Source organism: Sebastes fasciatus, chromosome 20 (assembly GCF_043250625.1).
Source record: "Sebastes fasciatus isolate fSebFas1 chromosome 20, fSebFas1.pri, whole genome shotgun sequence".
Classification (NCBI taxonomy): Eukaryota; Metazoa; Chordata; class Actinopteri; order Perciformes; family Sebastidae; genus Sebastes; species Sebastes fasciatus.
The window spans coordinates 23647424-23675078 of record NC_133814.1 but is presented as its reverse complement, the minus strand read 5'-3'; the positions used below and the strand labels follow the sequence as shown (position 1 = coordinate 23675078).

At 38.6% G+C, this 27655-nt stretch overlaps 2 protein-coding genes across 2 annotated transcripts in view; both read left to right on the top strand.

Moving 5' to 3' along the window:
- The first annotated feature begins 8179 nt into the window (after nucleotides 1-8179).
- dusp3a (dual specificity phosphatase 3a) lies at nucleotides 8180-27631 on the top strand. The gene is made up of 3 exons (XM_074619284.1): nucleotides 8180-8532; nucleotides 15829-16061; nucleotides 20223-27631. The coding sequence occupies exons 1-3, from the start codon at nucleotides 8345-8347 to the stop codon at nucleotides 20450-20452; spliced, it is 651 nt and encodes a 216-aa protein (XP_074475385.1). The 5' UTR covers nucleotides 8180-8344; the 3' UTR covers nucleotides 20453-27631.
- sost (sclerostin) overlaps nucleotides 20455-27655 on the top strand; it is a 28741-nt gene continuing 21540 nt past the window's right edge. The window contains exon 1 of the mRNA XM_074619283.1: nucleotides 20455-20527. The gene's annotated coding sequence lies outside the window, so the exon portion shown is untranslated. The remainder of the gene's footprint in view (nucleotides 20528-27655) is intronic.

The window sequence follows — 27655 nt, the reverse complement described above, 5'->3', positions numbered from 1 at the left end:
CCTCTGACCTCAAGATATGTGAATGAAAATGGGTTCTCTGGGTACCCACGAGTCTCCCCTTTACAGACATGCCCACTTTATGATAATCACATGCAGTTTTTTGCATGCAGTATAAATGTGTTATTTTCACCTAATCTAAAATTATGTGTTTGAATATTTCTGCATACTGGGGTCCCTAAACAGTCCTGGATTTACATAAATTGGGTATCACTGTAAAGCTGAGACTCTTGTGGATCCAATGAGCCCAACTGTATTCATGTGTGATGATGTTAGTCCCCTTATCCATTTGCCATTTTTTTAAACTTGACCTCACTGTATAAAATGACCTGTGGTGACCTCTAGGATAATCATAGTCTCATTAAACTTTACAGCCACAAACTACAGACCTAGAGCATTCAGAGGATGGATGGCTTTCCTAGCTAGATTGACAATAAGGGGGTTTATGAGCCGTTTCCGCAACAGAAGTGCTCGCCATTTAATTGCCGAAAAATGCAATTCTTGCAGAAATCTCCAAATGTCAAAAGATTTTGAAACCAAATCACAGCATGGCTTTTGTATGGTGTTCCTCAAAGTCTTGGTGTCTTAATGTGGTATTTAATTTAAATTTAGCACCAAATCTGTGTAACAAATGGTATCAACCTCAAAAATTGCTGAAACAATGTATGAGACATAAAAGAGCATGGGGATGACCATCATATACTTCTATCATCATGTTTTAAACCCCACTTTCAAAATGTATTTTAACTAATTAATTAATTCATGTTTATTTCAAATTAATCTTCAGGTTCCCAGCTTTCAGATGATGTACACCACTTCTATGTGACATCTACTGTTGACCTGCTATCTCCCCCTAAAGACCCCCTGTACCCCCTAAAAAAGGACAAAATCAGGTCAAAAGAGCTGCTCTATTGGTGAATGTAGACCTCTACTGGTGTTTCTCAGACAGCGATGGGTGTCATTTTATACTATCTTGATCAAGGAAAGGAAAACCCATTAATGCATGTTTCACCCACACACGTTTTGACGAAGGTTGCGGTCTTTGGATTGACATGATATGCAAATGTATCTGCCCACTGCATGTTTACATAAGCGAAGGAATATCCCACATAAAAATGTATAATATGCATATTACGTGTTGATAGCGGACCCATATCTTCAATCTGCTCTTCTAGTATATTCACAGTTTTCCCAGTCAGAGCTGCTTTGAGCTCCCTGGGGGAAATTTGACAATGATTACCAGGCTTCTCTTTCTGTATAGATTTTTTTTTTCTTGAGAAATGTAGAGAAAGAAAAACAAAATTTAGCTCCCTACAATCCTTTCCACCAAATTCAAAATGTATAAATACATTACCAAGGGTCTAATATGTTATATCTTATCAACCCTTGCAGAACAATCAGTCGTAAGCAATTTCAAAATATATATATATCACCTATCAATATCAATATTTACAGGTGGGACTCAGCTGTTGTTGCTCTAATCAGCCACTCACAGACTCCATGCAGTTTCTTTCATGTTAAGATAACACAGTTAATATCAGATATTAGTCAGCCCGGGGTCACTTTAAATCAGATTAGAGTGTACGGTGTAACTCCACTGCCTGTCACTGATAGCTGATTTGCAGGAGGACTCAGGTGGTGGTCGTCCAATTAACTGGCCGTGCAGCATCAATGCTGCAGAATGAGGGAAGAGGAAACTGTCAATAAAAATGCTGATAAATCAATGTTAAGTCATGACTTCTCTCAGCCAGACGGGGCTCGAGGTGCTCCTTCCTCCCTGTAATTTATCTATTCTGCATTTTTATGTTACATTATCGCTGCGAGGCCTGCTGCTGTCCATTGTTACTTTAAGTGGGAAATAAAAAAGAACTGATTAGATAGATTGTAATAAAAACAACTGCACAACCCGTTCTCATTCCCGGGGCAAATAGGCTACCGACGAATTTCGATACCGCCGCACAAGGCACCCTTTTGCACTGGTATGAGACACACTAACTACTCCGAGAAAGGGCTTTGGTGAGGCACGTGTTTAAGGGTTGGGATGAGAAGGTGTTGCAGCGAACTACACGGAATAAAACATACTAATAACTTGACCGTTGGCTAATCCCCTTAGTTACTGTTGCTAGGCATTCCGTTCTTGCTCCGTTCATACGCAGTTTAAAGCGATAACGGTGGTAAATTTACCACTTAAAACATGTCTTGTAAAATCTGTCCTAATTATACACTTGATGGCTTCATAAATTAAATTGTGCTAAAAGACTGAAGCTAATAAGAAAACATAGAAAACATAATAAAGAAACAGCATTGTTCTTTTACTGCAGCAAAGAGTAGCCTATAGAAGCAAAGAGACGAAACTCTGGTGCCACAATTTTGGACTGAAAACGCTTATTATATTTATAATATATTATTGTTCAACACATTCCATTCCGGGAGAATATGACAATAGAATAGAAATAATTTGTTTTACTTTTGCATGGAACTTTTTAGGCGGATGTTTTACTGGCGTCCGGTAGTCGCTTTCAGTCCAAAATGGCAGAAGCATAGCTTTGCTGCTAGGCGCTGATTGACTTTTGGTGCTTTCAAATTAAACTTGTGAGCTCGTGTTTACAACGTGGGAAGTCGTGTACATGATATGCGTGGCGTTCAAGTGGTTAAGTCGTGAGAACACCGCTAGAAGCACACAGAGGCTAACAAATTGGCAAGCTAGCAAGCAGGTAACATAATGCAGTAAATGCAAAGGCATAATGACAGAGGGAAAAGATGAGGCCATTTCTGGCAACGCCAACAAACACGTCACAGCTTGTGAACTCGGAGCTTTCAAAAACTTTCCACTTACGAGGTCATGAATACCACAAGAGGGGGGGCGTTCGTATGGACTCTTTTCATGAACGCGGTAAACCACGACCCCATTTGAAGGCACCATTTATCAGTGTCACATACTACCATCAAAAATTGGTGTGCAAGTGCAGGCCTGTGTTATGGACACACACACACACACACACACACACACACACACACACACTCACACACAGGTGTGTGCGCAACAGGGAGCTCAAATTTTTGTTCCACGAGATTTGTTGTTGCCATGGTACTGCACTGCATCTCCTTACATCGCCATGGAAACACAAAAATGATGACTGGCATGGGGCTTTGAGTGAAGTGGGTCAAGAGCATCAGAGTCAAGTCAAGTCGAACCAAATTTATGTGTATAACATAAGATGTCTCAGGTGGGACTTACAGGCCACAAAACAGCAAACGGCAAACAGTTAACCCGACCCAGTTCAGGATCTATAAAATAAAATAAATCCCGAAATATCAGCACATAAGTACACTGAAGGTTTGTATATTCCATAACATATCATCTATTCATGTAGTTGATCCACTTTAAATTACTTTCAAACACTGACACATTCTCCAAAATAACTGAAGTAAAACTAAGTATGTGGAGAAAAATATGAAGATAATATTTAGACGAAAACCTTTTAATCAGCAGTATTCAGCAAACGTTCTCAGATATTTTTTCACTGGTTGAGATAAATCTTCTGCGGGCCGCTGGCTGAACATGACTGAATGCACCTGACTTGTTTTGACTCATTAACCTACTTTATAAACCTCTCATTCATGCCGGTTACAGAGGAGAACAGCCTTCACTCCTTAAGTGGAGATTTAAGCCTCCGACTCTGGAGTATGACTAGTTAAATAGGCTACATCTCAGTGTGATCATTATTCATTTATTACTTATTTTTCACTGTGTGTGTTGTTATAATTATTGTTTGGTTAAACAGACATCTCACTGAGCCTCCTAAAATTGCAGTTTTTAATTTGGTAGAAATGTGGCTCCACCTTGAGGTTGTACAGTTAGTACTAAGCAGGTTGTTTGAGTACACAGTAACATTCATTCATTGCAATAAGACCCACATCCAAACCTTAAAATGTATACGTGCAAAATAGTATTTCACATTTCAGTACAGTAACAACACCACCACTAAAGGCTCATGCTGACATCTAGAGGTGGACAGAGGCAATACATCTATCAGGATGTGTGAAATGTGTTTATTAAGTATAAGTTTGATTTCATTTGAGGAGTTTCTTGTTAATTTCTCGTGCCTAAAATTTGCATCTGGCCCAGGTATTGGCACCAATATCTCTCTGGTCACAAGCCCATAGTGGTGGAAGAAGTACTCAGTACTTATATTAATATTATTTTGCATATAGGAGTTTGATTTGTGGACCAAAATGTGACAATGTTCATGTAAAAAAATCAATAAAATACTAATTACAAAAAAAAGAAATATTCTATTACAAGTAAAAGTATTGTACACAAATATTTTCTGAAATTAGGTGATTTGTGATTGAATTCATTTTGTGCATTTGTGCCAACCAGCCCCATCACGAGGTTGGTTGGTGCAAATGCTGTAGTTACAAAAAAATGAAGCAACCAATAGAAACAATCTGAACATTTAATTGAAAGATGAACCAGAAAACATGAACATTTAATAGAATATCTGCCCACTTATACAACTAAACAATATTTTATGCAATTACTTTTGCCACTGATCATTCAAACTAATTATACAATATAAACATTGTTTTTAATCTTTCAAGACCGTTTTTAATCTCTTAAAATACTCCAACAAAATATACAGTAACAGTTACATGAATGGACACATCAATCAATCAATCAATCAATCAATCAATCAATCAATTAATCAAACTTTATTTATTTAGCACCTTTCAAACAAGTCAAATGCAATTCAAAGTGCTGTACAGACGATTGACAAAACATATAGAATGTTAAAAATGGATTTAGAGACTAATGCACAGCAAAACAACCAACATAAAAGTTCCTTGAATAAGAAAGCAATAAGAGATGGGTATTTTAGATAATAAAAGATAAATAAAATACAAGGAAATATATATATATCAATTAATAAATAAAAATGATTAAACTACACAAAATAAGCAGATTGTATTAAAAATAATAAAAAAATACTTTTTTCACCTAAAGTTATGACTTTATGCTTTATTCTTGTAATATTACGACTTTTGTTCTCTTAAAGTTATGATTTTATTCTCGTAATATTACGACTTTTTTCTCGTAAAGTTATAACTTTATTCTCGTAATATTACAACTTTTTTCTCGTAAAGTTATGACTTTATTCTCGTAATATTATGACTTTATTATGGACATCTCCGATTTTTTTCCCCTCAATGTGGCCCTAATACTCCGTAGCACATTGTCTCTTTGGCCCTCACTGCATTAGACTTATATACTATATACTTAGACTTTAAACTGTGTTACCTTCATCACAATGCTCAAATGATTTGCGGCTCCAGACAGATTTGTATTTATTTTTGGCTCTTTTGATAGTAGAGGTCGCTGACCCCTGGTTTAAAGTGCAACTTTCCTCCAGCAAAACCTTGTCAACATTCCTAGATAAAAACAAAAGGCCACTTGTTGTGGGCCCAGCATAGAAAATCAATCAGTCTGACTCCAAACTGTAGTCACACCTTCACACATTATTCACAAACAGCTGATCTTTAGCAGCAGGGACTTATGGGTACTTACTACCTGTTTTCGCTATGAAAGCAGCACTTTATTCTCGTAATATTACAACTTTTTACTTGTAAAGTTTTGACTTTATTCTCGTAATATTACGACTTTTTTCTCATAAAGTTATGACTTTATTCTCGTAAACTACGACTTTTTTCCTTGTTAAATTATGACTTTATTCTCGTAAAGTTATGACTTTATTCTCGTACTATTACCAATTTTTTTTCTCGTAAAGTTATAACTTTATTCTGAAAATCTCAGATTGTTTTTTTTAATGTGGCCCTAATACTCTTAGTACATTTGCTCTTTGGCCCTCACTGCATTAGACTTATATACTATATACTTAGACTATAAACTGTGTTACCTTCATCACAATGCTCAAATGTTTTGCGGCTCCATACAGATTTTTATTTATTTTTGGCTCTTTTGATAGTAAAGGTCGCTGACCCCTGGTTTAAAGTTTAACTTTCCTCCAGCAAAACCTTGTCAACATTCCTAGTTAAAAACAAAAGACCACTTGTTGTGGGCCCAGCATAGAAAATCAATCAGTGAAACAGCTGACCTTTAGCAACAGGGACTTATGGTTACTTATTACCTGTTTTCGTTATGAAACCAGCCACAGTGCTTCGGTGGGCGGTGACTTTAGGATGTTCCGAGCAGCACCTGAAGGCAGCACTCTTGTCACCAGTGTCCTCCTCCTCGGGTCCTCCTCGGGTCCTCCTGTCCTCGGGTCTCTCAGCTCAGCTCCGTCTCCGGAGTGTCTGACTGCCGGTGGGGTGTGTCTGCTGGAGATAGTGGAGCAGAGAGGAAGATGAGTCAAGTCACACACAAACACACACAATAAAACCGGAAGTTACACGATTATGTCTTTAAAATAAAAGCACTGCATGTCTACTTCAGATTGTGGCTTTCATTTCCTAAAGTATATGGACAATTAGACAGTCTCTATTAGGTCCTCTCCCACCATTGATATATTTAAAACATGTGTTAGGTCCATCTCTCTTCTTTATCTTTTTAATAGTCATCATGAAGACATTAATTATTAGTTCTCTGTGCAATAAGCAGTGGTGGAAGAAGTTTTCAGATCCTTTACTTGAACTAATATCACACTGAAAATACTCCACTACAAGCATTCAAAACCTTACTTAAGTAAAAGTATCTCTCTCAATATCATGCACAATATTAAGTTTACTTATTTTACTAAATTTATCTTAACTTTTACTGTTATTCTATTAGATGTTAACATTACTTCTTATACACTTTATATTTATTACTCTGTTGTGTTTGTTGTTAAAAGCAAAAACGGGGACCCTGGGAAAACAATCTTATCAAATGGTAGTCCGTGGTCTAATTTGTCTGTTTAGGGGTCCTTGATGTGAGAAAGTTTAGGAACCACTGGGTCAAAGGTCTTATTGATAACATTTTTATGTAGACAAATATTTAAAAAAAAAAAACATCTACAGAGCCTTTAGAAAGGTGCTGAATAAAAGTATGGCTTTTCCTGAAAAAAAACATTAGTATTAAATCAATTGTCTAACGACGTTGGTATCACGTGGTGTCTCTGTGTCGTCAGTTAGTGTGGAAAAAAACAGATAAATGGCTGAGATTGACGTCAATTGGCTGGCAACGACTTGTTGTGAAGTAAATGCAATGGAACGGGAGTGGCAGAATGGGACATCTAGTAGCTGAATGTTATCAATGTTATCAATAGCACCTTTAAAGGTCCCATATTGTAAAAAGTAAGATTTTCATGTCTTTTACATTATAAATCAGGTTTAATTGCTTTATAAATACTGTTAAACTATCAAAACGCTCAATATGCGGAGAAATACACACAGCCCGTATTCTGAAATTGTGCATTTGAAACAAGCCGTCTGGATTTCTGTCCATATGTGATGTCACAAATATACAATATTTAGATCATTACACTGTTTTAAACATAAACATTCTAAATGTGTCCCAATTTCATTTCCTGTTGCAGTGTATGTAAATAACATCAGCTGACAGGAAGTAAACACTGACCCAAGCTGTTGCCTAGAAACACAATTCCATTGAAACAGAGTGTTTCAGACAGAGGGTGAATACAGATATATTCAGACAGTATGAGGAAAATAAAGTTTTTTTTTAAATATTACGGCATGTAAACATGTTTTAGTAGAAACAAAAAATACAAGTATGAACCTGAAAATGAGCATGATGAGCACACACACACTGCAAATTGTATGAAATTGTGTCTGAAACGTTTACTTATTTTATTCTTTTATTGTTATTTTTAGGTATGTCAATTTTAATACTTATTTATTCTATCCTTTTTAATGCACTAACGGGAGCTTGGAGAAACAATATTTAGTTTCCTTCTGTGTATGCAAATACTCAGTGAAATGACAATAAAGTGAATCTTGAATCTTGATATGGGACCTTTAAGCTACAAATATATTGGGAGTAAAAAAAAGTACAATATTGAGAGAGATGCAGAGACATTTTTAAAATGTTAAATTATTGATTCTCACGCTTTTTTTTAACATTAATTCTCTCAGTAGAGCAGCTTGGATAAAAAAAAAAGTGATTGATCTGTCGTCGTTTATTTTGAAAGTTTTGACCGGAAGTATGTGTTAGAACGCCCTCGCGCTTAACCGTTGATGGGTGGAATCTCGCGCCTCAGACACCTTCAGGTTGTAGCTCAGACTAGAAGACTCACGAAGGTAAAATGCAGCTGAACAACCGGCCGAGGCTCACCAGTCTGAAGCTAGCTGTTATTATCTAACATAAGTTTAAGAAGAAGAAGAAAAGAAGATGAAGAAACACCTGAGTCCTACCAAGCAGCAGCAGCAGCAGACACCGGCGGACGGTGTCCCGGTTACCGGAGACGGTACCGTTACCGTCCAACAACTCAACGAGCTGCTGTCTAACGGCAGCGGCTTCTACAGTCTACCGACTCAACACTTCAACGAGGTCTACCCGCGGATATACATCGGTAACGCGTGAGTCACTCATCGTTTCTTCGTCGTGACTTCTTCTTGTCTTGTCTTACCGGTGACGGTTGGTGACGGTTGAAGACGGTTGTTGTGACCATGACAACAGTGTCGTCGCATGTTCCGGGCAGCACGCGCCCAGCATGGCGGGTTGTTATCATCATGATGGAGGGAAGCAGCGACAGCCTGTTGTTGTCAACACATTGTGGTGTTGTTGTCCTCCAAATATCAGCAGCTGCACTGATTCTCAGCAGCCACACAGGTGGATATTATTTAACATAATATATATAATTATAATATTTAATTTTTACCCTTTTAAAATCACATTAAAAGACACAAAGAGCCTGTTTTTTACTCAATGAATCCTCCATCATTATAAGAGCTCTAGCTGCCATGTAAGCTCCACGTATCCATCGAGCCGCTCCCCTTTTCCCTCCAGCTGGGCTGCAACAACAATCACCACATCTAAAAAAAAAATGTGTTTTTATTATTATTAATTTCATTCATAAACTAAAAGCTAAAAAACAACAACAACAGGCGGTCTCGTGGGTTCCTGCAGGCAGAACAAAGAGGGAGATGATGGAGCATGTGGATTGTGTGAGAGTCGTGAGTGGGAAGATTCGAGTATTATAATTGAGTTAACACGTATTTTTTAAGCATTATATACCTTTATGACATAAATAATTCATAGTAACAAGTACCAGACACATTCATGATAGTAGGAGTTTTTAGAGAAAATAAATTTCTGAGAATATAAAAATCTTCTGTAAAGCCACCTAGAGCTGACTATTATATACTGTATATGACTGCCCATAGTTAATTGCAATTAATCACAAATGAATCACACATTTTTTTTCTTTTCAAAATGTACCTTAAAGGGAGATTTCTCAAGTATTTAATACTCTTATCAACATGGGAATGGGCATGTCTGTAAAGGGGAGACTCATGGGTACCTATAGTTATTTAGACTCCTTCGCAACAAGCTTGTATGACGGTTGTTACCAATGGTTTCCTTAGGTTTTCTAGTTTCATATGATTGATATGATTGATTAATTACTTGGTCTATATAGCATTAGAAGACAATGCCTATAAGGTGACGAGAATGTCTTGTTTTTTCAGTCCAAAATCCAATAACAATCAATTTACTACAACAAAGACAAAGGAAACAAACAAATTGTCACATTTGAGAAGCTGGAACCATCAAAGTTTTGTTCATTTTTTGCTTTAAAAATGACTGAAACAATTAATCAATTATCAAAATAGTTGACAATCAATTTTTCTGACGGTCAACTAATCAATTAATCTACTAATCGGTGGTTTTTAACATAAACACTTAACATAATCAAACATTTTTGATAAGAATCTTTTAAATCTGGAAGATTTACAGCTGCAACTGACAATTATTTCCATTATTGATCTATTGTTGATAAATTAATAAATCTTTTTAGTCTATAAAATGTCAGAAAATAGTGAAAACACATTTAGAAAAAAAGCCCAAAGTGATTTATTTCCCCTGACCAACAATATAAAACCCAAAGATATTCAGTTTACTATCACATAAAACAAAGGAAAACAGAAAATAATAATTTATTTGTATATATCTAATTTAATTCCAGCACTATCACCTGTATGAAGCAGTGAAACACATCCATGCAAACAGTACATGATGCTGTATATGCATATTAAACATGGCAGAGGCCGAACCATAAATCCACGGTTGTTGGTCGACTGGACACTATTGGTTTTGTAATGAACATGCCGACTCTTCGGGAATTTACAGCTCGATGTTCCAGTAAAACCAGTTCCTGGTACCAGCACACATGCGTATGTATGAGGTGTATTATTAGCCAATACAAATATACAACATTCCTTGCATTCCTTCCTCACTGTGACCTTACGTCCTTCCCATTCTCGTGAACGTGATACCTCAGGAATGCCCTGAGGGAATTGTGTTACATCAGGCACAAACATCCACTTGGACTCAAGGATGAACTGATTAGTTTTTGGTGGTCAAAGGTCATGGTCACTGTGTCACCTCACAAAACATAACTCAAGAATTCATATGCTAGTGATGACATTTTGGACAGACATGGATGTAAACTGCAACTTGACTTGTTGATGGAGGCATACAACCCTGAGGCGGTAATTCTAGTTTGATCTAAATTGTGACCAAGAAACAAACTGAGTGGGACATTTTGCTCTCTGGTGGACAAACTATGTAATGGTTTCTGTTTCTGCAATTTGCAATAAACAAATATTGGCCTAACTTTAATATGATAATATGATCTGAACAAAATCAGGAAATTATTGTAGCTTTAGACAATATTTTATTTAGCAGGGTCCTTCATTTACAATTTAACAGATTGGGATATTTTATCAAATGAAAAAAAGGGTTTATATTCCCCAAACTAAGGTATTGAAAAAAAGTCATTTGTGGCATTAGTACTATAACTCAGGTATCATATTGGCACAGTAGCAAACATTCATGCTATTAGTCATGTCTTATCACAGGCTGTTCTCATACACTATTCATAGCTATACCTATGAAAAGTAATGCCCTGTAATTTGTATATATCCATCCACAAAATCAATGTGTATTTATCCACATAATTGTGAACCAGGAAGTACAGTATTAATTAATTAATTTTGTGATTTTAAATCTTCTGTTTCCTTTCAGGTTTCTAAAAATTAAATAAATGAAAAATCCCAAATTGCACAAATATCAGAAATCATTTCAGGTTTCAAGTGTCAAATTTGTCGGAACAGCCACTGAAGAAAGAAAGAAAGAAGTTATGGGAAATATAATTTTCAAATACATTTTGCTGTGCTGTAATGTAATATAAGCTCTTGCAGAGCACTTTTATGGATTCATGGCAGAGGATGGGCCCAGGGATGCCCCTGAGAAACGTAGTGTCTCTGAGCAGCCCGTCATTTGGCTCCAGTCACTGCCAACAGAGTGGTGGAGGAATACAAGCACATTACTGTACCTCGGCGCTACTACAAAATCAATCTGAATATGCCAATCTGCCCGGGCCAAGTCTCCCAACAAAGAGCTGGCAGACGTGTATCTGGAGCTGAAGCTGATCAGACAATACTGAGACTCTAATGTGCTCTCAGCTTTATAACTTCTTTTGAAGAAGAGATTGTGATTTCAGATGAAGAAAGTCTTTTGTAATCATTTAAAGTAGCATTTATCTTTACTCTCTCTTATCGGTGGCCGTGCACAGTATGGTGGGTTAATTAGTAAAGTATTTTAACATTAAAGTACATCATAGGCAGTCCAAACAAGTCGAAAGAGGGCAGCGTAATGTAATGTGATATTACAAATGGCTCAGGCAGGGCGAGCTGGTATTGATTGTTGATGAAAGCCTGCACCTTGTCCACTATTTCCACCGCTGGGACCCACTAAGCTTTTCTGCTGACGTATCCTGTATATTAGTTGTACCCTGGTCCAATTTAAATTGTGTAGCTCGATGGCAAAATAAGATCAAAACAAAGGCACTGATTAACAAATTATTTATATACGTATATGTAGTGCAGTGGATCACAGCTCATGACTCAAATTAGAAAAAGATAGCTTTGTCCTTGAAAATATTCATTATCAAAGGATCCCCCCATAGGGAATTAGGCCCATGACCTATTTCAGGCTACGATCTATACTTTACAGCAACAACCAGGACAAAATTAAATATAGGATTGTTCTTCTGGCACTCATGGGAAGTACATTATCGTTCAGTTGATAAAAGGACCAATCAGAATATGATCTCATTACCCATTTGGTTTGCTAGGGCTGGGGCGATTTACCTATCTCCAGATTCGATACCATCACGATATGTATTTCGATTCGATATTGCAATTTTTGTTAACTTTTTTAATGCTAGACCATGGGAAAAAGTTGAATCATACACTTCTAGGGACTTTTAATTTGGAAAATATCTAAATGAATACATTAAAATGTTTGATTTTCAGCATGTATGTAGTCAGAGATGTCCTGAAGTCAAATATATATATAGTATATATATATATATATATACTGTATATATATTTAAGGTACATTTTGAACAGATAAAAAATGTACCATTAACCATGATTAAATATTTTAATAGATTGACAGCCCTAAAAATGATATGTAAGGATTTTATCTATAGCGTTCTCCTGAAAGATTACAACCAATCCTAGGGACGAAGCAATAAACTATCCAAAAGAGATGAATAGAAAACAGACATCTGGGAGGGGGAAGGAAAAAATCCTGGCTGATAATGCAATAGAGTTTTAAAAATGATGATCTGTGTTCGATGTCAATAACCCCCGACACTTTGATGAACTAGTCCGTAAAATGTTCCCATCCCTTAAATGGATTTTGAGTGTATTTTCCAGAACTCAAACCCCTCACACTGTTTCCAGATCAGTCGTAGTCAGCACTATGAAACCACCGTGTGCAGCTCAGGGACACACTTAAGGTGTGGTTTGTTTGCTTTGAGGAACACTTTGGCTCTTTGTGAAGCTGGTCTTTAATAATGGATGTGGTGGGACTGCAGATCCCACGGTGGAGGAGGCTGGGACAGGCCAGGTAAATACTGTAGGAGGGGAGCCATCGGCTGTGAACTCGCCTGAACCACAGTGTTCCTCTGCATTGTACTAGTACAGTAGATGTGAAACGGTACAGTCACTTCTCCTTCCACATGAACAGACGCACAGTAAGTGCTCGTACTGTACATGTAAGCATTTACTCAATCATTTATGCACGTACGCCTGAATATACACAATAGTTAGAATAAGAGCTGCATAATAAAAAGGGGGACTAATATGAATTATGACTGGGTGATATGGCCAAAATCTTCTATCACGTTATAGGTAATTTCATACCTTGATAACATGAATATCACGATACAACTCATTTTCTGGTAATTCAGTAAATAAATAAATAGTCTATATGAAATAACCACATGGATAAGCAATTTTTTGTGTGCATTAAATACAGACAAATGAAAAGTACGGAGTATTGATTATAAGAGTATTGAATACTTGACAAATCTCCCTCTAAGGTACATTTTGAACAGATAGAAAATGTGTGATTCATTTGTGATCAATCACGATTAACTATGAACGATGGTGCACTTATTCATTAATTAATTATATTACTCGACAGTCCTAAGAAAAATATATACGTTAGACATTTATATATCATTTTGATGATATATATCGTAATATTGCCCAGCCCTAATATGAGTTAAGAGTCCTCACATGTGAAGGAGTCTCTGCCCTGCTGCTGACACACAAGCAGATGGGGCTGCTTCGTTCCCTCCTCCACTGGCCGTAAAGCAACATGGTGGCAGGGAGGATTTTTTAATTCGTTCTTGCACCTCCAGGGAGCCGTCCAGGGTCACCTAGCCTCGCCTCGCCAGCCTCATGTTGACTGGAAGCAGATGTAGTAATAAAAGCACACGGTGCTGACAGAGTGAGCATGTTACAAGAAGATTTATCATTCAGTTTGGATAAAGGAAGGGCTATGGATCGATTAAAATATTTAATCACGAATAATCGCATGATTGTCCATAGTTAATCGCGATTAATCGCACATTTTTTATATGTTCACAATGTACCTTAAAGGGAGATTTGTCAAGATTTTAATACTCTTATCAACATGAGAGTGGACAAATATGTTGCTTTATGCAAATGTATGTATATATTTATTATTGGAAATTGGTATAATCCCAATTTTGTGCATATTTTTGATGAAATAACTCATCTCTCGCCTTGTTTTTTTAATGTATTTAACAGTGAAAGAGGTGACACACAGGAGAAAATAAGACCAGTGCATACCCTCTGGTCTCTATTAACTGTACACAGCAAACAGTATGGTGTAGTTTTTTTGTTGTTTCAACATAAATTCAGCACAGCTAATTAGTGACACGAAATGTTCCATAAAACTTTAATACAACATATACAAAAGAGGCGTTTTATTCAGAATCAATGGGCAGTGCCTTCGGCCAGGTTGGATCCTAACAGTGGACTCGGGCATCGAGCCAGGCAGGCTGGAGCAGCCAGAACCCTCTATTGCTTTGTTGTGGTTTGTTTGCTCTGTAATATGCAGCATTGTTTCTTACAAACAAAGTACAGTAGAGCAGGAGGAGGAGGGCAGATTTATTGTTTCCTGGAAGATAAAGATGGAGGTGATGCTCTTCTTTCTGTCTCCAGTCTTGCTTGAAAATGTTATTTCCTAAAGATGTAAAATCTCCTTTGTAATCCGTCTTTTTCTCTTTTTCCTGCGTGCATTGTTCCCATTTTTCCTGCTGCCTCCCTATTCATTGTTTCTTTGTTTTAGAGCGCCATGCTTTTCTCTGTGTGTACGCAGTTTTTATCAATAGGACATGTAGAATCAGTGTTGCTATCATAATGACACACAAGTTTGTGCATCCATTGTAGTAATTGTAGCTTTGCATCATCTCATATCTCTATATCTCTGAATTTCTTTGGGTTTTGAAACTGCAGTTCCTCAAATGGTCACTTGAGGCTCCAAAAACGAGTCAATCCCCACAGATCCCCATGTGAAAATACCCAACTTTACAGCAGAAATAAACATGCTTACACCCGGGTACAAAAAACAGTTTTGGTCTCTACAGCTAATTTCCCCTTTCATGACAACTGTACGGGGGTCAACTTCAACCTGAGCAGAGATCCAATCAACCAGAATAAGTAAAAACACCTGTTTGGGCCTTTAAGACGTCACCTTTGGCTGTGAGAACTTGTGATGGACATTCACTTTTCATCACATTTTCTAGGTTAAATTATGAATAAATTCAATTATCAATAAATTAGTTGTACAGTACTCCACAGTTTGTGATATATGATATGATGTATGATAAGATTGTGTATGAAAAGACACTTCCGAGTGCTGTTTTAAAGCAACAACATGCAGAAGTGCGTTTACAGCTCCCAGCAGATATACAGTGTTATTTGGCTGTGCATCAAGCTGTGATACTGCCAGCAGTGTTCACTAAAACACATGCAGAGTGGTCGTGAAAGATGCAACCTACATTGTCAAAGTATCACTTTAAAATAAATTGTGCTGACGCGCTGCTCTGCTGTATCTGTCGGGTGTTATTATTAGTGCTGTTATTTGTCTTGGATGTCTTGTTCTGCTGCTGTGTACTCATCATTCTGTGTTGTGAGAGAACAAAAAAAAAGTTTTATTTCACCATCAAGAGGCACTCTAGAAGTTTTTACTGGTGTTTCAATGCAGCAGACTTGTCACAGACATCAGCAACTTGCTAAAGTGGTTAAATCAATGTATCTTTTCGCCAGGTTTGTAGCCCAGAATGCAATGCGTCTGCAGAAACTCGGAGTGACGCACGTCCTCAACGTGGCGGAGGGCACCTCCTTCATGCATGTCAACACCAGTGTGGACTTCTACGCCGGCACGGGCATCACGTACCACGGCATCCAAGCCAACGACACGGAGAAGTTCCACCTCAGTGCCTTCTTTGAGGAGGGGGCTGATTTTATCGACAAGGCCCTCGCACACAATAACGGCAAAGGTGAGTTCATCGTAATAGGTGGAGATATTTTAAAGCTCAGCTCGAACCACATTGTGTTATTATAGTCTGCACTTTATGTTTAGGGGTTAATTGGGCTAATGTGCTAAATGCTAAAAGTGGATATAATCAATATTTTTATATTGACATTGGATCACTACTCGTATATGAAAGTTGTCACTCATACTGATGAACCCAAAGAGAATTATTACCTCTTAGCTCTACGGAGCTTATTTATTAATACATAAAAAAGCAGAATGTTTTGTGCAGCTTCACTCTTACAGTATGACTGGTAAACTCCACTGTTGGAAAGTAGACTAATGATGGTGTTGCAGTTATAATATCAGTATCAATACTGCCAATATGAGAATGAAAATTACAGGTTATCAGATACTGGCAGAAAACTTTATATCACTTGTTATCAGTACTTGCAAAATACACCAAAACCCCAAAGAGAATTGAGACTTTATGTCTTAACAAGACCCCTCAATAGAAACGTAGAGGAGATCATTCTCACTTCAGTAGCTCCCACTTGAAGGTAATTTGTCTCCATAAGTTGAGACGAGAAAACAAGCTCCTCTTGTTGTTCGTCTAACAAAGGACACCAGATTGAAGGCGTCTTTTTAATGATTCACTCTCACTTCTCCTCATTGAAGTGGATCTTAAAGTGAGATAAGCATGACGGCCCTGAGCTAAATCTGACACACTCCTGAGCCCTGCTCCATATTCCGTTATCAGATCATGTCGAAATGTTCCATGAATAACACACCTGTAGCTCCGAATCCACCTCATTGTGTCCGACAGTCGCCACGTTAAACAGGTGATATGACACTTTTAGACTGCGTAACAGAATAAAACAATGAAACGATGTATGACAAATGGTCAAAAAGAATGCAGAAATGTATTTAACCTTTATTGTTCCAGGATAGTCTCACTGAGATTTAAAAGTTTGGCGAATAAAAGCGGAACCAACAGACAAAACAAACACAACATAAGAAATGTCACATAAAAGAGACTTAAAACAAACAGCAAATTGCATCAAACAGTTAATTAGCCATGTTGTTCAGGACAGCAGGTAAGTCTTAAATTAGCTATTTGATATACTGACGAGGACAGGTGTATTTTAACATCTCACATGTGTTGTGCAGCATTTTTTAAAGCAGAATATGTCGACTGAAGGAACAATCAATCCCACGAGGCCTCTTTCCCTCAGCTCTCCCAAAGCTGCGACTAAATTTAGTTAATTTGTCCCTGCACGTGATGTGAGGGTTGTGTTTAATTAGTGTGCTGAACCCTGTGTTTTATAATATGGATTTATTGTCAGCGTTGACACAAAAAAGCATCTTAATTCCCAGACAGTTTGTCAAAAGGTACACCAACACTGTAAGCGGTAAATCAGGAGAGAAGAGCGACTGTAACAAGGAAGGACGGTGTAGGAGAGCAGAGCAGAGCAGAGCAGAGGGAGGACGTTGGAGGATAATAGGAGAAAGTGTTTCCCCTCTATACCCGGCTGCCTCGTGTTGCTGTAGTTTGACATTGTGCAACATTATCTTTGACATTTTGTGACCCCCCCGAGCTGCGAGCTCTGAAAAGGTCATAGGTCTGGGATTTTAATGAGGAACTGCATCGATGCATTGTTCCTACGTGTCTGCCATAATGAACACATGAGGTCGATGTGTGTGTTACAGTACAGTAAGTGTTTACACCGCAGACTTTCATGATCTAAATATCATACGTAGAAACTAACAGCTAGATTATCAGCACGTTAAAGCTGCACTAATCAATATGTTTTATATTAATAATTGATCATATGTGTGAGGTGAAAGGTGTTGGTCATCTTAGTGATGAGAGTTATCAACTGACTGCAGGTTTCTCTCCTCTAGAGAGCGCTAACGTTAGCTTAAGCAGCTTAAATGCTGACACGTCAACAGTATCATTAATGGCATCATCAGTCTGATGTCAAAACAGAGTCACGCATGATTTAGTTTAGTTTTATTCTATCAATCAACAAACATACAGTTATACACAAAACCAGCAGTGTGTCATTATTACCAAAACTAGCCAACTATGTAGCTGATATTAATACATATATATTTTAATATTATTGAATAATGTCAAGTATATAAGTATATAAACTGTCTGTTGCACTTATAAAATGTTGAATTCATACAGGTCATTACAGTTTGAATAGTACATTATCCACCTTCGAATTTAGAATAAGAGGTGACAGCCCTCCTAGCGAGTGAGTGATGGAGTGATAAAATGAGTGAGCAGTGAGCCAGAGATCCTTCGTGTCCAACAAGAGGATACAGTAGAATCAACATTGATCTGTGGCAGGCGGGTGATTAGGTATTGAAGAGGTCATTTCATTGGCAGAGGACTTGTTCTGGGTGGAGTACAGAGAAGAGGAGGGATATAGGAGATTATAGTACAGAGGAGAGGGACTCAGAGAGGTGTTGGGTTTCAAATAAAGTGCAGAATCTGCAGATCTGACCTGAGCCCCGGCACATCAGCTGCTCCGTGGAGCTCGCCAAGTCAGATTCCTCGTGGGGGTTTGGGCTTGTCAGTAATGAAAGTGTAAGTCAGACAGAGATGCAGCTTAGAAGGCAAACACAAACAAGTCGTGATTCATGCACAGACATGAAAATAGAGATGCAGAACAGAGAACATGCATGTGTTCTGTGCAGACTCAGTGAAGATGATTGACTTTGCCGAGTCTGCAGCAGAGGTCAGGTCTTGTATTTGCATCTCCTTGAGCAGAAGATGCTTCGCCAGGCAACTTTGATCACAGCATATGTTCCCCAACCACTCTTACTCCTCTTTGATTTTATTTCTTAATTTGTTTTCTTCGTTCTTTCCTCATTTGTCTTCTTGCTTAGCGTCTTAGATTAAAAAGCATTGGTGTTTTTCCACATTACCCTAAAATTGATTATGCCACCAAAAGAGCGTAATCAAAGTCATCTAACAATGTGAGTGATGGAGGTGTTAGTATGTTTATAATGTCTAAAATGATGTTGATCGTGGACTGTGTGTAGTGAAGATAATGCATGAAAATGATCATTTACAACTTATGAAGTGTTTATATTTCTAAGGACTATACAGAAACTTGTTTTTGTGATATTCTGTATTTTTCTTATTGTCAGCATATAGTATTTATGTGTATTTAAGCCTGATAAACGTTATTTCTCTGTGCCATAGAGCTCCATTGTTGTCGAAAAACTACTATGTCAATGTCAATGAGCCACATTATGTTCATCACCATGAACACACACACTAGTTTATTTTGACTCAATCCCACAAACACCGTCCTGCTGCCACAAATACTCTCTAGAGCGCCAAATGTGGATTAAATCACAGCTGATTATAGTCCCCAACAAATCTGCTACCTCCTCCTGTTTGAGTCACATTAGCAACAATCTACAGTGACCATCTGTTGTAGGAAGTTACTGAGCCTTTGTCTTAAAGCTGCTACGAGGAACTTTCATTTTGTGTTGATTTTGGCGGTCCCTGTGGACAAAAGATGTAGTGTTTCTGAGCACCAGAGTCCCTTTAGAAAACTTCTCATTTAACTGCAGCAGGGTCTGACAGTCTGCCCTGCGAAGTCCTGGTTCTGCTTCTCCCTCGCCTCCCTTCCCTCCAGCGGGCCAAGCGATACGGCCTGATTCTCCAGCAGCGTGGTGTTGCTCTTCACCTCCTGCCGGAGCTCCGACTGCAGGTTGAAGGCGGCAGCGAAGCCGGATCTGGGTCCCACTGGAGTCTGAGCTGAAGGAGTGTCTGGTGAACCTGCATGTAAATCATCTCGTCTGATTTCGCGGGGAATCCGACCTGATGACAGGCATCAGAATAACTATACTGTGCACTAAAAAACTATAAAATGAAAGTAAATATTTGTGAACTTGTTTTTAAAGAACTACATGTGCAGAAGGAACCAGTGGGCTTGAAGCTGTTTTTGGTTTGTTGCTGTTTGTTTTGGTCTTTATGTGGGATTTGTTGATATGTGGGTCTTTATGTGGGATTTGTTGATATAGATATTGTAGAATACTGCCAGCCGTATCCTTTAAAATGACTTGTAAGACTCAGCATTTCTCTGTGGCGTATGTTCTCTGTGATTCTGCACCACGTACATAGCAGCACTCATCTTATTGTTCTGTCTGTATCCTCCAGGGAAAGTGTACGTACACTGCAGAGAAGGCTACAGCCGCTCCCCCACTATGGTCGTTGCTTACCTCATGCTGCGCCACAAAATGGATGCCCGACTGGCGGTGGCCACCGTGAGGCACAAGAGAGAGATCGGCCCCAACGACGGCTTCCTTCGCCAACTGTGCCAACTTAACGAGAAGCTGGCAAAGGAGGGCAAGCTGAACGGGGAGGTGGGCAAACTAAAGACCAAATGAGAGCAGGACTCCTCCCAATCGCAGGAGACGGACCCCCACCCTGACCAAACCAGCACCCATCTGACACACCAAGGGGTATTCTGAAACACAAACATACATGCATTTATCTGTGTAGATAATTATTCCTCATGCACACAAACACACATATTTTTAATGTTCAGTTCACGTCTGTCACGGGGACATCCGTCAGTCCTCCGCCTACTGCTACAAATCAAATATTCCCTCATTTTTTAAACTACACCACACAGATGTGCAGACGTCTTGCTGCCGAAAGCAGCGCCTTTTAAAGCATTCCTTCAATTCCCCCTCACAGGAGGTGAAAACTTCGCCCTGATTTTTAAAGATTTCCTTAAATAGAAGATTATAGCACAATCATTCCATAGTTTTCCACTGCCGGGAATGCCAGTGATGTCTCCGCCAGCAGGAGTACTCTATAAATTCCAAATGAACACTTAGATATTAAAAACCACACATGATGCAGCAGACGAAATACGTCAGAAGCGATATGTGAATGGATGGAGGAAAATCCCAAACATTCCATGAAAACCTGAAAAAGCCCCTCAGAGTTGCCCTCTCAATCCTTAAAAATTATCCCCTGCCTTTTGGGGGCAGATATTTAATGCACAAACAATTCACACTCTAACACAAGCTCTGTGTAGCACTTCAGTCAGCATCCTCGGCCTCTAGTTTGACAGCGGTAGCATCACGTCCGTCGGTTGTTGTATCTCCGAGGCTGGCAGCAACGACAGCAAAGGTCGAACTCATTAAAAATAACGAGCTGCTTGCGTGGGTTGTTCATGTTGCAGCCGCATTTAGCTGCTGATATGACCGACGTTCATTAGAGCTAAATGGGATTTAGTTTGTCATTGAGCTCAGTCACATTTACAGTATAGTACACAGTATCTGAGGGGAACACTGGGCTGAATATCCTCTTTAAAAAGAACCTTCAAATGAGCTAATTTACAGTATTTCATTTCTAAAGTGGCTTATTTACAAATTCAATTTCCTCCTGCATGAGAAATAATAAGAGTGACATTCATTTGAGGTTATTATAATTTTCTGTAGAGCAGGACTGCGTTTCAAAATGTCATTTTACTCACCAGCTTCTATTATCTGGACGCTAAGAAGAGTTTTACACTGGATAAGTACACTTTCTGCTGGTTCAGTTTGTGTGTTAGAGATAGTAGGAGGAGTATTATACTGGTAGGAAACACTTTTAATAAGTACTATAACACTGACTGAACAGATGTATGGCGTATTTACATAGGAGGTGTTTTTCAGTGTTGTGTTTGACAGAACAGATATAATCCTATTTTAGTCAACCTAACAACGTAACGTAACAATACACATACAGGACACAAACAGCGGTCTCCTGAGTGAAACTATTGGTTAGGTTTAGGCGGCAAAACTACTTGGCTGAGGTTAGAAAAAATTGTTTGAATCATGGTTTTGTGTTATAATAACGTAACAACTTGACGTAACAACTTGACGTAACAACGTAACATAACAACGTAACGTAACAACGTAACGTAACAAACGTAACGTAACAAACGTAACGTAACAAACGTAACGTAACAAACGTAACGTAACAACTATAACAACGGAACTAGCGTAAATAAATAACAACTGCCCTTAGCGGACTTTCTTACGTAATGTTACATAACAAGCGTAAAGTCAACATTTACTTTTGGTTTCACGTGGGACACAAAGTTGCCTGGGTGAAAGTCTTGTGTTTGTTTGATCCTCCCACCCTTAGTGGACTTTCTAGCTCGTTATACTCGTTATTAGACCACATACCTTTCAGTAACTTTTATACTACGTCAGTTTCTCTGACTGAATGCAAAAAACGTGACATAGTATATTGCGAGAGAGTCCACTAAGGGTGACTTTACGCTTGTTGCGTAACTTTACGTCAGGAAGTCCGCTATGGGCGGTTGTTTTTTATTTATGCTAGTTAGGCTGTTACGTTACGTTGTTACGTTATTATATTAACACAAACCATGATCCTCTTTCTGACCTTAAGCAAGTAGTATTGTTGCTAAACCTAACCAATTATTTCACAGCGTTAACCACATGGTGTTGTGCGTTTCTGCAAGCATGATACAAGGCTGTTATGAAATGTATTTTTGGTTCAAAACGTCCACCTTCAACGTATCCCGTGGTTTGCAGAAACGTACAACTCTAACATTTTTTCCTGGTGACTGAGCTGGGACATACCCAGAGGTTCTTCAATAAAAGAGGAAAGAGATTTGTCGTTGTTGTAATATTGGTTAACACTTTTAATATTGATAACACACCAACATTTCCAACGCCACACCTAAATCGCCAGTAGCTTAGGGGTGTTAAAAGCTGATTTACCAGCTTCAAACTAGAGGCCTTTAGTTGTAGCTGTCACCAGGGGAGGATGCCACCGCCTCTTTCAACAGAAAGCTCCAGTCATCTCGCCAGAGAGTTGTCCACTGCCAATTCCCTGACACAGCCATTCGGTCAGTATCCAGTACCGCTGTTTCATCAACACAGTTTTGTCAGAGGTCCATACACAACATGTCTCACTCCCACAGTGTGTGTGTGTGTTTATTATGCCTGACACACACACAGGGTCAAATCACAACTTTTTTTGTTTGTAAAGCATTGCAATATATGTCAATACCCCCATCAGATATATAGAATGTAATCACATCTAAATATGACTATTCAGGCTGTAGTTGTTAACATATAGGCAACAGTAGTTCAACAATACATTTTGAAAGTATTTATTACTTGGCATAATACTGTAAACTAAAACCTAGTGGAGGCGACGGAGTGTTTTTAAAACCTGCAACAGGTCACTCCTCCAGAGAGTTGTTTCTGAGACGGATTCCCGTTGAAGTGCGGGCGTGTTTGAGATGGAAAGTCGGAGCTGGATGAGCGTCGGTAGTTCAGCCACTTTGTCCCACACATCAGATTACTCCTGAACAAACGTGTTAGCATGAATCCAGAGAGGAGAGTGGAAACTAGGTCGTCTCACCTCATTAATGGCACTATTTATTCCTCCTTTGATATATCTGTATACATATGAATATATACATGTATACTGTATATACATATTTAAGTGTTGACATATATGAATGTATGAGCAATGTGTCTATAACGTGTAGGTATCGTCAGTATGTCTTAAGTCCTTATATATCATGTTATATTTGTATATCACAGAATAGCTCCTCCATTCTTTCTGTTCCACGGTGGATTACATGTACATTCATATTCAAATGTACATGTAAAATGTTGTGATGTTTCTTATCACAATTGTGCAAAACTTGCTTATGATAGCAGCGTTTTTTCCCCGGCTGGGATACTGAGGCATGTGATCATCGTGTTTACTAGTGTTTTTGTACAGTTTTTAAGTTTCCATGGTAATTTTATTCATAATATACAGCAAGATGCAGGTGGCAGCATAAGATGGATACGGATTATCCATGTCATCATGTGCAACGGTACACTCATCACCCGTCACCCGTTCATTTGGTGCTGCAAAACATTTACAGCTCTTTCTTTCTGGAGAGTGAAGTATTTGGGTTTCTTTATGTGAGAATGAATTGATTCTCCAGCAACACTTTACATTTCAATGCAATGTTTTTAGCTGCAAAAACACAACATTCATCTTCAGCAGGCTGCAGACTCTCCACTAGGGGGCGCTGTTCAGTCAAAGACTGGTCTGTGGTTTTAGGCCAGTCTTCATTTTGCTTTTAGATTACTTTTAGATTTCACAAAATTAAAGACTGACTTATTCATCAGGCTAAAAACTCTGCTGACCAGTTGTACCAAATGACAAAAAAAAGAGGAAAACATAGCTCATAATTTGTGGTTTGCTAACAGGCCAAAAGTGATGTCATCACGTATATTGCGTAAAGCGCGAAGGCTCCTTAAGTAGTCGTGGCGCCTGTTTGTGCACCTCTGAATTTTTGTCATGACTGCCAAAGTAAAATAATGAATTATTATGTCTCAGGTTTTTAAAGACAGACAATTTGTTTATAAATGCTTTAAAAACTGGAGATCTTCAAAATGTACATTTGAATGAATGATTAATGTAAGTTTAAGAGTTCAAATTCTTGTAATCCGTTTAAAGTTTAAATGAAGACTGTAGCTGACAATATGCGGAAGCAGTAGCATTTCAAAGTGGAACAGGTTGAAGATTCTCTCTATTGAGTTACATTGTAAAAAAAACTATATTTTAAAAAGTATAAATGGTAGAAAAAAGTTGACTGTGAGCAGGACTTTCGTTAAAAAGAGCTGCACATTTTTATATTTGAATGTTTTTTGTAGCTTAAAGTATGCAGAAGTAGTTAAAGTCCAAGAAATGTTCTGAAGATTTTTTTTAATTTGTAGAACAATAGTGGGAATGCTGAGATTTGTAGGGTCAGTGGGAAAAGTACTGCAGACTGAAATGTTAATAAATACAGCCTTCTGGTCTCATAAAATCCAATCTTTTAAACAAAATCTGAAAACATGCATTGAAATGTCAGGTGTTGCTGTGGCCTCTGACTCATTATTGGCCTGGAGGACACGTCAGAGAAGGAATATCATCACAAGGGAGTTAGAAATGAGGACAAACTGTAGTTGTGATGTCTCTCATGAGGGGGGACGTCACAAGGTCGCACTGATTCTGGCTCCCGGGGCTGGTTCGTGCACAGGTTGTTCCCGTTTGATTCGGTCACCTCACACACTTGAAAATGTTCCAGATCTGCAAAGCAACACACTTGATTTCACACATCCTGCAAGCGCTGCTTTCTGTTTTGGTGTCTTGCAAGATGAATCAGGTGCAGTAGCTCATTTTCAAGTCTTAATTTAACGCATGTTGTCACTCTGCATTTCCCCCACCACCTCTTCATGAACCCCAAACCACACAACAATGAAGATATTGGACAGATTATAGAGAACCCCTCGCACAAACGCATTAAACACCAAGATTGTCTTGTGCCAAGTGACCTACTGTTTTGTACAAAAAAGCCATTTGTGTGTTTTCTAATTGGCTTTACATGGACTGGGGTTTCACTCATACAAATATTCACATCTGCTCTACAATACTGCCCTCCTTCTGAATTCACAAACTACTAACTCTACACAGTTTTACATACGTTTAAATTTGATAATTATTGGGGTAAAACTGGTCCAGGATGAGGGTACGTACTCTACAGCATCAACTGCCTACACCAACCTGCTTATTGATTACATCATTGACAGTTTTTTGGCTCCTAAAGTAAGAGTCTGATAAACACGAGCCAAACTAGCCATGGTAGATGTTTTCTGCCACTATTTACAAAATTGTACCTTTTTTGGGTGAACAAACAAAGAAAGAAAGCGTCTATGATGGCTACACTGCTGGCTTCACACTCTTTTTATGCATCGAGTAACAGACAAACACTGCCACCTGCTGTCCAACAAAATCTTTTTTAATAGATATTGATAATTTGGCGTCACAAATAGTTCCACACGTTTTCTGTCTGATCTTCCTTAATGTGAAACCCTGTAATGTTTTGTTCTACAAGGTACCAGCATCGTTTTGTGGGTTATACTCCAGGTACAGTACTTTATGTATTATCGAGAATGTCAAATGTGAAATGCCATTGATGTATATTGTTATATATACTGAGTATGTAACACGCACTAAAGCAGTTGTGAATTGCTGCATTTTACCGTCTTAACCGGCCGACTATAGACGGGTTTCTGGGCACGTCATCACAGAGATGCGTGCGCAGCGCGGGGGAAGAAAGCACGACATGTCTAATAGAGTCAAGCTGCACCAAGTAAACTGCACCAACTACAGAAAAGATGGACTGAAAATATTTAATATTCTGAGAGGATCACATGCTTTTGCTAAAAACAGAAGGAGATTATGGATCCAGGCCTGACGGGCTAATACGTCTGATGATGGTATCTAGTGGTCGGACTCTGCAGGGGGTCTAGTATAGTCAACAAGAACGTAGAAACTATGAGAAGGTTACGTTGATTAACGATGGTGACGGTGGTTTTGCCCCCTGAATGCGAACGCATCCGGTAATGTTTGAACACAAGAAACCCGTCTATATAGAGAGGACATTGTTTGATATTGGATCTGTGTGAGTTGAAATTGCAGATGACTTCTTTTCTCCTCAAAGTTTAGTTATTTTTTCTTTAGACTTGTCCTGTTACAAGGACACAAGGTGATTATATGTTTTTTTTCTCTGCTAATAAAGAAGGGGTTTTGTTTTTGTACAGTAGGAAATCATGAAAGTGTGATTGTGACCTACTTCTGTCGACTTCACCATCAAGCTGAACACAGTACGTCATTGTCCGTGTTGTTTTGGATGACTCACCTTTAATGGTACCTGGACCGGACGGTAATTGTAGTTCATTCATGGCGCTTGTTAAAAAAACTGTACGAGTTACCGGAGTGGAAATCATTCAGAGCGCCAGGTAGTTGGGGTTTTTTTTATCACAGAAAAGTACATTAAATTGACTTGAAACGTCCCGCGTGGCGTATCTGAGCCAACCTGAGATGTTTAAACCCTCCGTGACTGACAGTCGATATCTGACATCATGGAAATTCATCTGGCTGCAAATTGTCCACGATGCAGTAAACTCCATCCATCTGGAGCTCCTGAGAGCGTTCAAACAAACACCGGAAATAACTTACAAATACCGTTTGGCCGGGTAAAGTGCAGCGCTGCCATCTTCATCTTCTTCTTCTCGCTCCCATTCTGTTAAACGGCTTACAGCAGGAGTTTTAGCACAAATGAACCCACTGCCTGACTCCTCCTGGAGTCCATTACACAGTCTCGTCACATTTCTGTTGTTGTACAGATGTCGCGGAGGACATTGTTGTGATGTTGGATTGGCTGTTTATTATGGGTGTATCCACTTCTATATATAGATCTATATCTATACATAGATATAGATCTATATATATATATTTGTCACCGCCACTGACATGTCGACGAACACAGCACCCCACCCAAAGCCTTACAGTAAAGATCGATTCTTTAGATTGTTTTTCAGTTTGTGTATCTCACTTCACGCAGTAGGAAGGGGACGACTCCCTTTACAGGATGAGACGTTGTTGAAGTGCACTTGATTTTAAATTGCGATGTTATTTTTCTTACCTTGGAGAAGTCCCGTCTTTCTTATGTTTAAGAAATAAATGGCTGAGGTATTAACATCTGATCACGAGTTGCTTCTTATTTTCAC

Excerpts from the sequence above, each read along its gene's own strand:
- dusp3a (XM_074619284.1), top strand. The coding sequence starts at position 8,345 with ATGAAGAAACACCTGAGTCCTACCAAGCAGCAGCAGCAGCAGACACCG. Across the intron at positions 8,533-15,828 it reads CGGATATACATCGGTAACGC|GTTTGTAGCCCAGAATGCAA; the intron begins GTGAGTCACTCA and ends TCTTTTCGCCAG. Across the intron at positions 16,062-20,222 it reads CGCACACAATAACGGCAAAG|GGAAAGTGTACGTACACTGC; the intron begins GTGAGTTCATCG and ends TGTATCCTCCAG.